Here is a 15,536-nt window from a genome sequence, read left to right as displayed (position 1 = left end):
TGGATTGGTATGCTCATAAAATAAGTTTCTTGCTGTCCTTTTCACAGAATACCAGTGCTAAAATGAAAATTAAAGGCAGGAGCTTAGTTATTTTTCTCCATTTTGCTATTAATCTGAACAAGTCTCCAGGACCAGATGGTTTCCATCCCAAGATCACACAAGACAAGAAACTGATGGGATGAAGTAGGCATCAGAAACACAATTGGAGCAGCCAACCAATTGGTTTAAGCTTGGAGCGATTGGAAATGCTGTGTATTTGTTGAATTGCTGATGGAGATTGACAGTGGATTCAGAGAGTTGGGCTTAAAGGGAACAATGAACTTTCCAGCAGAAGTTGCATTTGTTCCAATTAGAAGTGATTTATTGGCTGAAGCACAGAAGTGCAGTTTCAAGGCCAAAGAAGAGCATCAATGTCAACACAAAGCAGCACTGTACAAAGAGGAAGGGGAACAAATGGAAAACCAGCAGATACAGGTTTTGACTCATTCACTGGCTTAAACATCTACTCCCTCCACCATTGGACACCATAACTGCAATTTTTATGACTTACACGATGCAATGTAGTGACTTTTTGTCAGCACAGCATCTCCCAAACAAGCAATCTTAAGCACCTAGAAGCATAAAAATAGCTGGTGCATTGAAACACAATTGCCAAGTCACACATTGTCCTGACTTGGACATATCACTTTTTCATTGTCACCAGGTCAAATTCCTGGAACTTCCTACCCGATAATGGAAATACTGTCACCGAATGGACTTGTGGTTCATAGAGGAAGCTTACTGTCTTTAGGGAAACAAGCAACAGTAAATTTCCAATGATACCGACATTATAGAATCCCGACAGTACAGACGAGGCTATTTGGCCCATCAATTCTGCACCAACTCTGGCCCAGGCCCTCTCCCTGTCGCCCCACATATTTACTATATTATAACTAGGAGCAGGAGTAGGCCATCTGGCTCTTTGAGCCTGCTCCGCCATTCAATAAGATCATGACTGATCTTTGTGGACTCAGCTCCACTTACTCACCCGTTCACCATAACCCTTAATTCCTTTACTGTTCAAAAATGTATCTATCCTTGCCTTAAAAACATTCAATGAGGTAGCCTCAACTGCTTCACTGGGCAGGGAATTCCACAGATTCCCAACCCTTTGTGTGAAGAAGTTCCTCTTCAATTCAGTCCTAAATCTGCTTCCCCTTATTTTGAGGCCATGCCCCCTAGTTCCAGTTTCACCTGCCAGTGGCAACAACTTCCCTGCATCTATCTTATCTATTCCCTTCATAATCTTATATGTTTCTATAAGATCTCCCCTCATTCTTCTGAATTCCAATGAGTATAGCCCCAGTCTACTCAGTCTCTCCTCATAAGCCAATCCTCTCAACTCCGGAATTAACCTAGTGAATCTCCTTTGCCTCCCCCCCTCCAGTGCCAGCATATCCTTTCTCAAGGAGACCAAAACAGTACTCCAGGTGTGGCCTCACCAGCACCTTATACAACTGCAACATAATCTTGCTGTTTTTAAACTCCATCCCTCTAGCAATGAAGGACAAAATTCCATTTGCCTTTTAATTACCTGCTGCACTTACAAACCAACTCAGAGATTCCTGCACAAGGACACCCAGGTCCCTCTGCACAGCAGCATGCTGCAATTTTTTATCATTTAAATAATAGTCCATTTTGCTGTTATTCCTACCAGAATGGATGACCTCACATTTACCAACATTGCACTCCATCTGCCAGACCCTCACCCACTTAGATTATCTATATCCCTTTGCAGACTTTGCTCTTCCACCTATCTTGGTGTCATCTGCGAATTTTGACACACTACACTTGGTCCCCCAACTCCAAGTCATGTGTAAATCATAAACAATTTTACTATGGCGAATCCATCTAATCTAGAGTTTTAAAAAAAATAATTCAATCAGATTTTGCAATAGTATAACAGGATAGGAATTACAAAATTGAATTGCTAAACTTAAGTTAGACAGCTGAGTAAAATGTTTAGTAAAATTCAGTTAACATTTCCCTACATTTAAAGCCTCAAGCTGCTCACCACATTTTTAAATTTATCTAATTATGCTTTTTAAAAATGCCTCCTGTATTATTTCTAATATTTTATATTTCTGTTTGCCTCATCTCATTTGACCAGAATTAATTTCACAGGGAGGATTAAACACTTGTTTGGAACTATACTTGCTTCCTACTATTAACCTTCCAATAACTACTGTTTATAATTAAACATCTAGAACTCAAATTATATTCCTGCAATCCTAAAATAATATTCAGCTTGTCTTCCAATCCTCAAAAAGGTACATCAACACCTGTCGGAGTCTGTGTAGAATTTAATCTCGATTTGATTAGGCAGCCTTATCTCTCTGTCCTGATACTAAATTATCTACAAACTAATAGCCCAAAACTATTGCTTTGTATACACTTAAATTCCCACTGTGGCTGGATGTAAAACATGTACAAAAAACAAACCAAAATAAATTTCTCCAGTCTCTATGGCTTTTTGCATTTTATTAATTTGCTCATTGAACATAATACATTCAGTTGCAGCTTGACAGAGTAAACGAGATAATAGTTCGACAGATTTGTTCATTTTAAGATAAAACAAATGTTACCATATCCAACCATTAAGGACCAAAATTTCTTCCAGTTTTAGTAAATGTTTTTAAAAAATTATGCTTCCTTCAGTTTTTGATCTATGCTTTGCTCTCTTGCAAAATAAAATCAACTGAACTGCCAATGAAGGTGGAAAATTGCAGTGGTTGACTGAGTAATGTTTTACCACTGCAGAACAGGTGAATATCTGGGCAGAGGGTACACAGTTTAAAAAAAAAGTTTTGATAAGCTTGATGAACGCAGCAAAACTATTTCTTCTGCTCGGGGAATTCAGAATAAGGGGCCCTAATCTTTAAATGAGAGTTAATCCATTTAGAAATTAAATCAAGAAATACTCTTGCACCAAGAAATTTGGAACTCAATGCTAGACCAATTAAAATGCAAGACCAAAACTGATAAGATTTTTGTTGAGCGCAGATGGCAAGGGACACAGGACGAATCAATAAATTTAAATTACAGATCAATCATCCAACTGAAAAGTGGACCAGGTCCAAAGGACTGAATGCCCTACTCTTGTTAGTCTATTTCTGGAACTCAACAGTAAGCCTACTAATAGCTTGCTTAAAATGGCAGAATTGCTACTATAAAATGTGTTCATTTTTTGCAAGAGGGAAACACAGGTCAAAAACTCAAATGCTTCTCTAAGTTAAAATGTGAAACCATAAATCACCTGCAGCATCCTTTCATATTTTCCAAAAATATCTATCAATGTTCCACAGCCTGCTCTGAAACGTGCATCTCTGAATGCATAGTCAAGTGGTTGTTATTTATGTTTGTTACTGGAATATCCATTCAAGAAGCAGGCACCTGCAAATATCACTGTGCTTGCTTACAGTAGCAGAGGTCCAGAATACAGCAAGAGAAAGGATCAGAGTCATAAAATAAACCAACAACTCTCAGGCCAAGATGTGACCTTACGTTGATGCTTCAAACAAAATGCCTCATGACCATTGTGTTCATTGCTTTCAGACGCCTGCAGCAGTGAGAGGCAGGAAATATCCAGATTACTCCTTGCTTGGGTACAAACTGACAATTCAGGTTGGTTGCTTATAACCTCGACTGAAATGCTGCAAGTGCGTAAACTGGCTGCAAGAAGTTGATCTTAGGTGTAACAATATGATAGATCTCACATTCTTCCCATTAAACATTGTATTATTAACAAAATTAGCTACTTTATCCAAAACATTTTTTTTTTTTAATTAAAAAAATTCTGAACTTTTTTCCTCTATACTACCAGTTCCCTTTGTATTGTGTGTTTTTAGCTGAAAATTTACATGTTATAAAGCTACTTCCTCAATTTAATTGCAAAGCAACAGGTTCTTTCCACCTTGTGTGTTTGATATAGAACCATGCTGAACTAAAGCAAAATACTGCACATACCAGAAATCTGAAATTAAGATGGAAAATGCTCAGCAAGTTAGTAACAGCTAACATTTCCCCCTGCCTAAAACACACCACCTTCCTGTTTACAGGTAAGTGCCATAAGATGTCATATTTACCCTTCCTCCGTCTTGCTGTCCAAGGCCTCAAACACTCCTCCGGGTCAAAGTGATTTACTTGCACTTTTTTCTATTTTATTTATTGAATTTGCTGCTCACATTATAGTCCTTTCTGCAGTGGAAACCAACAGCAGATTGGGTGAGCTCATTGCTAAAGACCTCTATTTAGTTCATAATCACAACCCCGCGTTCCAGTGCCTGTCATTTTAATTCTCTGTTACATTCCCTCTCTGACCTTGGCTTCCTACATTGGAACAATCTAGCTCAACACAAGCTTAAGGAACAACACCTTATCTTTCTATTACAGACTTTACGCACAATCATATCCACCATTGTTATTTATTCAGATAGCGGCTGGTAATGGTGCTAGTTTTGTCATTTTTAGCTCCACTAGATCCATTTTTTTTTTCTTAATTGTTCCAATATGTATCTTGCACCATCATCTTTTATCATTTAATCACTACTGCCTTCCAATCTATCACAGACTTTCTCTTTCACTCTTTTCCTCCGCTCCCCACCCTACCCTCTCTACTTGCTTGAACCAGTTAGTTCTCTAATTGTTTCCAATTTTGACAAAAGGGTATCAATCTGTGATATTAACTTCCCTTCTCTTTCCACCGAGGCTGTTTGACCCTCTGAATACAGGCAGCATTTAGTTATTTAATATCTTATGTCAAGCTTGAGAAGGTCTAGGCAGTATCATTTTGTTTAAATGTTTCATTCATTGAAATAATTGTGGACCAGAATTTTCACATTATTGCTTTAATGCAAGAGCCACAGCTGGTTCTCTTCCCTTTGGCAGTCCTGGTATAGTCAATGGCAAGAAGTGTCTCATTACAGCCCCATCACTCAAAGGGAGCTGTGGAACTGGACGCGGTTGGTGCTGCTTCCGAAAACACCGAGATCTGTGCCACAGTTTAGTTTATAAATTCACACCTACCAAGTCAGGAACAACGGATGGATTGATCAATTTTTGCAGGGTACAACTCCGTTGTCATGTTTCGATCAACCGCTGACTTGCAGTCTGCCAGTAACAGCACATATAGACAATGTTTTTCCCTTTCGTTTGGAAAAATGCCAAAAATCAGACATTTTGCAGTTAAACATTAACACATCCTTCCATTTGCATCTTAGTTATGTGCACGATGGCACTGTGGTTAGCACTGCTGCCCCACAGCGCAGGGACCCAGGTTCAATTCCAGCCTTGGGTGACCATGTGGAGTTTGCAGGTTCTCCCTGTGTCTGCGAGGGTTTCCTCCAGGTGCTCCAGTTTCCTCCCACACTCCAAATATGTGCAGGTTAGGTGGATTGGCCATGTTAAATTGCCCTTAGTGGCAGGGAGAATAGTAGGGTAAATATTTGGGGTTATGGGGCAGGGCCTGGGTGGGATTGTTGTCATTGCAGTCTCAATGAGCTGAATGGCCTCCCTCTGCACTGTAGGGATTCTGTCAAGTATTGATCATATGAAATTACTACAACAGATAATCAGCTATGTAAACAAAGTTATCACAATTCTTAAGATTAAGGTAGTTTTGCTAGTTTACTCTTCAGTCATGAACAACTTTTTTTTAAAAAGTGCACTCCTGAGAAATGCTCCTAAAAATTAATACAATTTTTTTTAAGACTTGAATCAAAAGACCATTTTGCCTCTCTAATGTTTGCCATATGATCAGTCAAGATGCTATTTGACGGAAAGCTTCTCACTGCTGAACTCTGATTTAAGAGAGTGGTGGTAGCTTTTTGCTCAGGAAAGCACGCAGCTCAGGCCAAATCTTGTTGGTTTCTGTTCCCGAGAAGACTTCCAAAATGCCTTTATTTCTATAAAAAGCACAAAAAATATCTTTCATTCAAAATAAAAGAAAATAGACTCTCTACAAGACACTCCAATGTCAGAGGAACGTACAACTTGACAAAGAAAAAGACCAAAATCGATCATACTCAGTTGGTGGCACTCCTGTTTCAGGAGTCAATTCGCACTCCAGGGCTTGAGCACAAAAAGTAAGGCTGGCACCCCAGTACCATACTGAGGGGGTGTATTGTTAGAGGTGCCACCTTTTGGATGAGATGTTAAACCAATGCCCCATTGGCCTGCTCAAGTGACAGTAAAAGATCTCTTGGTGCCATGTTGAAGAGGAGTAGGGGAATTATCCCTCAATCAACAATTAGAACCAATTATCTGGTCTTTATCACATTGTTCATGGGAATTTGCAGTGCTCAAATTGGCAGCCACATTTCCTCCAACTGATTACATTTCAAAAGTACTTAATTGGCTGCAAAACATTTTTGAGACTTTGAAAAGTGCTAGATAAATGCAAGTTTTTAAAAAAATCTATCGTGATCCTGCCTTCCCCCATATCCCTTTAGCCCCAAGGGCTATATCTAATTTCTTCTTGAAATCTTAGCCTCAACTACTTTCTATTCCACACATTCACCATTCTCTGGGTGATGAAATTTCTCCTCACCTCAGTCCTAAAAGGTTTATCCTATATCTTTAAACTATGACTCCTCGTTCTGGACTTCCCCACCATAGTGGACATTCTTTCTAAATCCACCCTGTCTAATCCTGTTAGAATTTTATTAGCTTCTATGAGGTCCCCTCTCTCTTCTAAACTCCAACGAATATAATCCTAATCAATTTAGTCTCTCCTCAGACAACAGACCTGCCATCCCAGGAATCAGCCTGGTATCACCTATATCAATTCAATTTCATTGTGGTGAGAAGGGATCTAGCCAGGATAAAATAGGACCAGAAACTAACAAGGAAAAAGTGAAGCAGACCAAAGAGTGATCTTTATGTAAGAGATGTTTCAAGTCTAACAAAAGTTATAGGAGCTAAAAACCGGGCTCCTTGGATGATAAGGTAGATGGACTTAATGATGAAGCAAAAAATGTATGATGCAATTCAGGTGAGTTCAAGTAAAACCCAGGTCAGGTTGAGAGGGGGAAATGAAGAGGAAAATAAGACTGGCAAAAACAGTATGAGAATGGACTGGCAGTCAACAGAAAAGGGAACCCAAAAATCTGCTATCAGTGTCTAAATGGTGATGGAGTAAAAGTAAGAAGTGGATGGAGTCCTATTAGGGACCTAAGAGAGTGGTGTATGCTTAGAGGTGCAGGACAAGGCTTCTTTGCATTGGTGCTTACTAAAAAGAATGATGAAATATTGATAGATAAATGCAAAATACTGTGGATGCTGGAATCTGAAACAAAAACAGAAAAATGCTGGAGAATCTCAGCAGGTCTGACAGCATCTGTGGAGAGAGAATAGAGCCAACGTTTCGAGTCTAGATGATCCTTCATCAGAGCTGAGAGGAAAGAGAGCAGAGATTTATACCAAGAGGGGTAGGGAGGGGGTGGTGGAATTGGACAAAGGGAATGGGTAAAGGACTGCCCGAGGAATGTGGTAGTTGGCCTGAAGAAAGGGGGATGGGGGACTTTCTCCCCCACCCTCACACCCCCTTATTCAGGCCACACTCCTCAGGCAGTCCTTTACCAAGATGTACCTTTGTTTTGCCATTAACGCATTATGGTCAGTTAATGGACACTTTCAACACCTCCTCAGCCTTCTGCATGCTCATTTAAATTCCCTTTGTCCAATTCCACCACCCCTCCCTACCCTCATAGTATAAATCTCTGCTGACTCTCTTCTCAGCTCTGACAAACGGTCATCTAGACTCGAAATGCTGGCTTTACTCTCTCTTTCCACAGGTGCTGTCAGACCTGCTGAGATTTTCCAGCACTTTTCTGTAAATATTGATAGAAGCAGAGACCATGGATAATGTGAAAGAACACTAGAAAAACCAGCTATGCTTAGCAGATATAAGTCACCTGGTCCAAAAAGCTTGCTTGCGTCCCAGGTTGTTGCTGGAAGTAGAGGTCGAGGTAGCAGAATCTTCTCTAGATGTGGGGAAGGTGCCAGAGGATTGGAGAGTGGCAAGTGCAACACCTTTACTCAGGAGGATGCAAGGACAGTCCAGGCAACTACAGGCTAGTTAGTATATCAGTGGTGGGTAGAGTTTTGGAATTCTTAATCCGGGGAGAACAGAATCAATAGGCACTTTGAGACTTTGGAGTTAATTAATGAGAGGTAGCATGGATTTGTAAAATGCAAACTCTGTTTGACTCATCTAATTGAAATTTTTGAATGAAAAACAGAGGAGGTTGCGGAAGGGAATACTCTGGACATTGTCTTTTCACGAGGTAATACTTACAAGGCTGATACTCAGAAGGCCAATGAATTAAAAAACTGGCTTATGGACAGAAAGCAGTGAGTCATAGATGGTTCTTTTTCAGACTGGAGGGTGATAGGTGATTTCCCCAATAGACATTGTTAGACCGTTTTCTTTGCTACACATAAAGATTGGATCTTGGAATATGGAGTAAAATTTCAAATTTTGATGATAATACCAAACTTGGAGGAGTGGCAAACAGTGAGGATGATACAAGTTGCCTGACAAGGCAGACAAGAGGCAGATGGAACTTAATACAGAGAAATATGAGGTGATGCATTTTGGCAGAAGGAATAGGGAGAAGCAATATATTTGATTTATTATTGTCACATGTATTAGTAGACAGTGAAAAGTATTGTTTCTTGCACGCTATACAAACAAAGCATACCATTCATAGAGAAGGAAAGGAGAGAGGGCGGCACGGTAGCACAGTGGTTAGCACTGCTGCTTCACAGCTCCAGGGTCCCGGGTTCGATTCCCGGCTCGGGTCACTGTCTGTGTGGAGTTTGCACATTCTCCTCGTGTCTGCGTGGGTTTCCTCCGGGTGCTCCGGTTTCCTCCCACAGTCCAAAGATGTGCGGGTTAGGTTGATTGGCCAGGTTAAAAATTGCCCCTTAGAGTCCTGTGATGCGTAGGTTAGAGGGATTAGCGGGTAAATATGTGGGGATAGGGCCTGGGTGGGATTGTGGTCGGTGCAGACTCGATGGGCCGAATGGCCTCCTTCTGCACTGTAGGGTTTCTATGATTTCTATGAGAATGTAGTGTTACAGTCATATCTAGGGTGTAGAGAAAGATCAACTTAATATAAGGTAGGTCCATTCAAAAGTCTGATGACAGCAGGGAAAAAGCTGTTCTTGAGTTGGTCGGCACATGATCTCAGACTTTTGTATCTTTTTCCCAATGGAAGGTGGTGGAAGAGAGTACGTCCGGGGTACGTATGGTACTTAATTATGCTGGCTACTTTGCCATGGCAGTGGGAAGTATGATGTGGAGATACCGGCGTTGGACTGGGGTAAACACAGCAAGAAGTCTCACAACACCAGGTTGAAGTCCAACAGGTTTATTTGGTAGCAAAATCCACTAGCTTTTGGAGCGCTGCTCCTAACTCACCTGATGAGACAATGGTTAGCAAAGTATTTGGGATCTTGGGCTTCATAAAGAGAGATATTGAGTACAAAAACAAGGAAGTGAAGCCATATGAAGCTCCGGTTAGGCCCCAACTAGAGTACAGCGTCCAGTTCTGATCACCACTTTAGGAAAAATGCAAGGACCCTTAGAGTGCGGAGGAGATTTACCAGAATGATTCCAGGTACATTACGTGGTTAGGTTGAAAAGACTGGCTTTGTTTCGTTGGAGTCAAGGAGATGAGGGAAAATTTGACAGAGGTAGTACAAAATTAAGACAGTCTTAGAAAAAGGTAGAAAAGGAAAATCTCTTCCCATTATCTACTGTACAATGATTAAGGGGCACAGATTTAAGATTTTGGAAAAATGCGAGGAAAAACTTAAGCAGCAAGTGGTAATGACTTGGAACTTATTAGCCCACGGGGGCAGTGTGGCAGAAACATGAGGGTAGTGGGGGTGGCAACAATGATTTCAATTGGATGGGCATATGAAGGGAATAACGCTAGGAGGATCAAAGAAGAGAATGAGACTGACTGGATTACTCTGTGGCATGGACAGTGCCTGTTTTGTAAATGATTCGACAATCTCTCATCCTTCTCTTTTCCATTGAAAGCCTGCCCAATTTACATATACAATTTACATATAAATCAATCTCGCATTACACTAATTTGAATAAAAATGAACCTTTCCAATAAACTTAGTATGGGATTGCTACCTGAATATATGACACTGACTTGTTCTACATGCATGCTGCTTATCAACTACTTCCTTTCAAACAGGAGAGCTGGACCAGATTTTTGAATAGACACTAATGTTTCATGAACACCCAAAAGGCATAATTCCAGGAGGTTGAGCTTTTCACGAACCATAATTTAAAAGCTGCTTTAACCACTTACTGATAGTATTCCAAAACTGGCCGCGTTTGTTCTTCATACGCCTGGAGTCTTAAAGTCACAGTTTCCGGCTTGTCATCATTACGCTGAATCAAAAGTTCCCCAGTGACATCGTCAATCCCCTATTTTGTAAAGGATTCATAATTCAGAGCATTAAAAAAGTGAAGAAAAGTTGTTCATATTTCAGCACAACCCCCGCCCTCCAAAAAAGTTCACATTGCCCTCTTGGAATGACCCTGTTGGCACACTACCTGCCATATCACAAGTGTTGCCAGGTAAGTGTGGGTGTGGCAAGCTTTCTCAAAAAACAGTAATTTCTGAAATCAGTGGCTTTAAAAATTGTTACAATTGTGTTTATACGATTATATTATTTTGGGACTATAGTTTTAAATTTAGGGTAAATGAAGGGGGTTGTGTGGCCAGGGCAGATTATTAAGGATTGAATAGGCTTAGATTGTTTAGGATTGAATAGGCTTAGATTGTTTTACTGAGGTTAAGGTGCAAGGTACTTATTCTTGGACACAATGGCAGCAGTTGAGTTTTCTGAAGTCCCAAAAATGTGTTGAAGGCTGTAAACTGTCATTTAGTTTGAAGATGAAAGAGAGGATAGCTCTCATAGAAAGAGAGGTCAAGGATAGCTAATTAGCATTTCTACCTGAAATGGAAGATTGTGTTTTATGTTGACATGTGGAAAGAGGATAGGTCATTTTTGAGATAAGATTACAGGCTTCCCTACAAACTAGTGAATGTCCCAGACAGGTGGCAGTTCTACATGGTCAGCAGACAGAAGAGGCTGCATGGCTTCGTGACCTACCATCGTCAATGTGAGGCCGAGGCTGTCTCTAGACCAAGAAATGCATCCTGCAGATTCTATATTTGTTCTACGAGGTTGGGGGGCGGGGGGGCGGTGGCGGGAAGGGTGGCTGGAAATCATCAACAGGCTTTATTGCGAGTGGCTGATCTCCAAAAACCAAGGGAAGTGCTTGCATGCAGATGGTCATTCGAAGTCACTACTTGGTGAAATGGAGACATGGAAACCCAATGGAGGCTGGGAGTAACTGTGCACTGTTTGTAAAAGGACTGTGATTCCGTGGAGAGTGCAATGGGTAATAAATATACAGGATTTAAAGTACAAGTTGCCTACAAAAAGAAAATAGATTTTAAGTCATTTGCTGCAGCAAAAGTTTAAAACATGAAAACTTATTGCATCATTCTTCCAGCTACTAACTGGAAGTTTGAACCTCTTTTTATAAGTTATAGGTTTGTATGGAGATCATAACAAAATAAATAGTGTTAACTCGTGAAGGATTCCCTGGAATGAAACTGCACAGAAGGCAGCTAATCAGAGCATTGTGCCTATGCTGATTCTTTGCTGGAACTATTGAATTAACTCTAATCCTTTGTAATATTTATCCCTTCAAGTATTTATTCAATTCTCTTTTGCAAGTTATTATTGAATCTGTCTCCACCATCCATCCAGGCAGTGCATTCCAGATCTACAAACTGTTGTGTAAAGGCATTTCCTTATGTCACCTCTGGTTCTCTTGCCTATCACCTTAAATCTATATTCTCTGTGACTGACCATTGCGCCACTGGGAACATTCATTCATTACTTATTCTGTCAAAATTATTCATGATTTTGAACACATCCCTCAAATTTCTCCATAACCTTATCTGATCCAAGGAGCCCCAGTTTCCCCACAACTGAATCCCACATCCCTGGTGCCTTTTTAGTAAATCTTTGCACCCTCTTCAAGGCCTTTAAATTCTTCCTGAAGTGTGATGCCCAGAATTAACACAATATTCCATCTGAGGCCTAATCTGTGTTTTATAAAGATTCAGTATAACTTCCTTGCTTTCTTCCTCTATTAATAAAGTCAAGGATCACATTTGCTTTTCTAACAGCCCTTTGAACATTTTCTATCACCGTCAAAGCTTCACCCACATGCATCATTATCACTAAAAGTAGTGTTGAGCAAGCTAATGGGGCTAAAGATAGACAAGTCTTCTGGCCCTGATGGAATGCAACCCAGGGTACTAAAAGATGGGAAATAGCAAATGCACTAGTGGTAATTTACCAAAATTCGCTGGACTCTGGGGTGGTTCCGGCAGATTCGAAAACAGCAAATGTGACGTCGTTGTTTAATAAAGGAGGTAGACAAAAGTGGGTAACTATAGTTTAACTTCTGTAGTGGGGAAAATGCTTGAATCTATCATCAAGGAAGACATCTGGATAGAAATTGTCCCATTGGGAAGACGCAGCATGGGTTCATGAAAGACAGGTCGTGTTTAACTAATTTACTGGAATTCTTTGAAGACATTAGGAGCACGATGGACAATGGGGAACAGGTGCATGTGGCGTATCTGGGTTTCCAGAAGGCATTCGACAAGGTGCCGCACCAAAGGCATAAGATAAAGTTGCACGGCATTATGGGTAATGTATTAGCATGGATAGAGGATTGGTTAACGAACAGAAAGCAAAGAATAGGAGTAAATGGGTGTTTATCTGGTTGGTGATCGGTGACTAGTGGTGTGCCTCAGGGATCAGTGTTGGGACTGCAATTGTTTCCAATTTACATAGATGATTTGGAGTTGGGGACCAAGTGTAGTGTGTCAAAGTTCGTAGATGACACTAAGATGAGCGGTAGAGCAAAGTGTGCAGAGGACACTGAAAGTCTGCAAAGGGATATAGATAGTTTAAGTGGGCAAGGGTCTGGCAGATGGAGTACAATGTTGGTAAATGTGAAGTCATCCATTTTGGTAGGAATAACAGCAAAATGGATTATTATTTAAATGGTAAAAAATTGCAGCATGCTGCTGTGCAAAGGGACCCGGGTGTCCTTGGGCATGAATTGCAAAACGTTGGTTTGCAGCTGTAGCAGGTAATTAAGGCAAATTAAATTTTGTCCTTCATTGCTAGAGGGATGGAGTTTAAAAAACAGGGAGGTTATGTTGCAGCTGTATAAGGTGCTGGTGAGGCCACACCTGGAGTACTGGGTATAGCTTTGGTTTCCTTGCTTGAGAAAGGATATACTGGCACTGAAGGGGGTGCAGAGGAGATTCACTAGGTTGATTTCGGAGTTGAGAGGGTTGGCTTATGAGGAGGGACTAAGTAGACTGGGGCTATACTCATTGGAATTCAGAAGAATGAGAGGGGATCTTATAGAAACATATAAGATAATGAAGGGAATAGATAAGATAGAAACAGGGAGGATGTTTCCACTGGCGGGTGAAACTAGAACTAGGGGGCATAGCTCAAAATAAGAGGGAGCAGATTTAGGAGTGAGTTGAGGAAGAACTTCTTCACCCAAAAGGTTGTGAATTTGTGGAATTCCCTGCCCGGAGCAGTTGAGCCTACCTCATTGAATGTTTTTAAGGCAACGATAGAGAGATTTTTGAACAATAAAGGAATTAAGGGTTATGGTGAGCGGGAAGGTATGTGGAGCTGAGTCCACAAGAATATCAGTCATGATCTTATTGAAAGGTGGAGCAGGCTTGAGAGGCCAAATGGCCTACTCCTGCTCCTAGTTCTTATGTTCTACTCTAGGTCTCTGTTGCTGCACCCCACTTAAAATTGAACCATTTTGTTAATATTGCCCCCATTCACTGTTCCGACCAAAATGCACCACTTTTAAAATGTCTGTTAGCTTCCATTACCACATCTATATGCATTTTATTGCTCTCTCTCTTCAGGTACCATGTCCTTACCTATCATGAACTTCTACATTTGGACCATAGTTATGCTCGACAAGTACTACAGTAGTTTGTCATTGCCTTCTACAGATTCAGGCTAACTAGGAGACTTGCTTGCTCTTACCACCTGCCAGAGGCATGTTGCAAAGATTTGCAGGCTGATAATCAACCTGTTTGGCTCGTTATGCCTTCCATGGCATCAAGTCCTGGAGTAAGACCCAAACATGGACTTCTGGCTCAGGGGTAGGGATGCTACCCACTGTGCCACATGACTAGTCTGTCTATGTCCCTCTTACTACCCCTCATGTTCTTCTACATTTCAGAATTTAGTGTGACATGCAAACTTCGAGACTTTAGCATATGGCAGTTGTCCTTCATTTACTATACCCTTTTTTCAAAATGCCAATTCCTGGACTGTCGTATCTAGAAGTTTTTCCATGATGGATGTTTGACTGACTGAAGTATAATTCCTGGTTTTATCCCTCTTTCCCAATTTTAAACAGGGATGTTATATTTGCATTTCTGACACAATACTCATCTTAAAGGAGAATTGGAAGATTGTGGCTGGAGCGTCTAACCTCTGCCCATACTTTCCAAAATAACCTGCCATGCATGGCATCTGAACCAGATGACTTTTAGTTGCTTAATTTTTATCCAATTAAATATTGCTTCTTTGTTACATTGCATCTGTCTTCAGTGGAGATGGGGATACAGCTAGTACCTCAGCTATGACCCCTGCCTTCACAAGATGATTTCCATTTTAATTCCTAATCAGTTCCAGTCTTCTATTTACAAACGTTTTTATAAGATTTTTGGGCGCCCTTCCATGTTAGCAGTCGATGTATTCTTTCTTTGTCCCTCTTTTTTTGGACCTGTTACGTACTTCCTATATTTCGCTTAGTTCTCCGCTAATGAATCTTTGCCATTGGCCTCCTTTTCCTGTCTTATTTGAATCTTTACACTTTTTAGTCATCCAGTGGGCTCTTGTTTTGGCTTTCCCTTCCTTTCCCCCTCCAATCCACCTTGGCCAGATTCCTTTTCAACCCACTGAAGTTAGCCCTCCTCCAATTCAATATTATTCCACTCGACTAGTCTTTGTCCTTTCCCAGAACTATTCTAAACCTGATACTATTAGAACTGCTATTTACCAAATGTGCCCCAAAAACATTTTTCCCTTACCTCACTTCATTTTCCCAGAATCAGATCCAACACTACCTTCTTCCTTGTTGGGCTGGAAACATACTGATCGAGAAAGTTCTCTTGCACACATTTCAGAAATTTCTCCCCCTCTTTGCTCTTTACATTGTTAAAGGGGGAAGGCAGTGGTGTACTGGTAATCCAGAAATTCAGACTAATGCGCTGGGAACATGGATTTGAATCCCACAGTGGCAGCTGATGGAATTTAAATTCAGTTAATATAAATTGAATTAAAATAAATATAGTCTCAGTAATGGTGACCATAAAACCATTGTC

General features: G+C 40.7%; 1 protein-coding gene across 1 annotated transcript in view; it reads right to left on the bottom strand.

The window, feature by feature from the left end:
* Positions 1–2,487: 2,487 nt before the first annotated feature.
* Positions 2,488–15,536, bottom strand: part of ak3 (adenylate kinase 3) — a 36,421-nt gene continuing 23,372 nt past the window's right edge. The window contains exons 4-5 of the mRNA XM_078214141.1: positions 10,374–10,492; positions 2,488–5,942 (exon numbers count right to left, since the gene is read on the bottom strand). Coding sequence (XP_078070267.1) covers positions 5,843–5,942; positions 10,374–10,492 — 219 coding nt within the window. The 3' untranslated portion in view covers positions 2,488–5,842. The remainder of the gene's footprint in view (positions 5,943–10,373; positions 10,493–15,536) is intronic.

The sequence above is a fragment of the Mustelus asterias genome, chromosome 6 (genome assembly GCF_964213995.1).
Source record: "Mustelus asterias chromosome 6, sMusAst1.hap1.1, whole genome shotgun sequence".
NCBI classification, from domain to species: Eukaryota; Metazoa; Chordata; class Chondrichthyes; order Carcharhiniformes; family Triakidae; genus Mustelus; species Mustelus asterias.
Note: the sequence above shows the minus strand (reverse complement) of the source record. Positions and strands in the feature narration are given on the sequence as shown.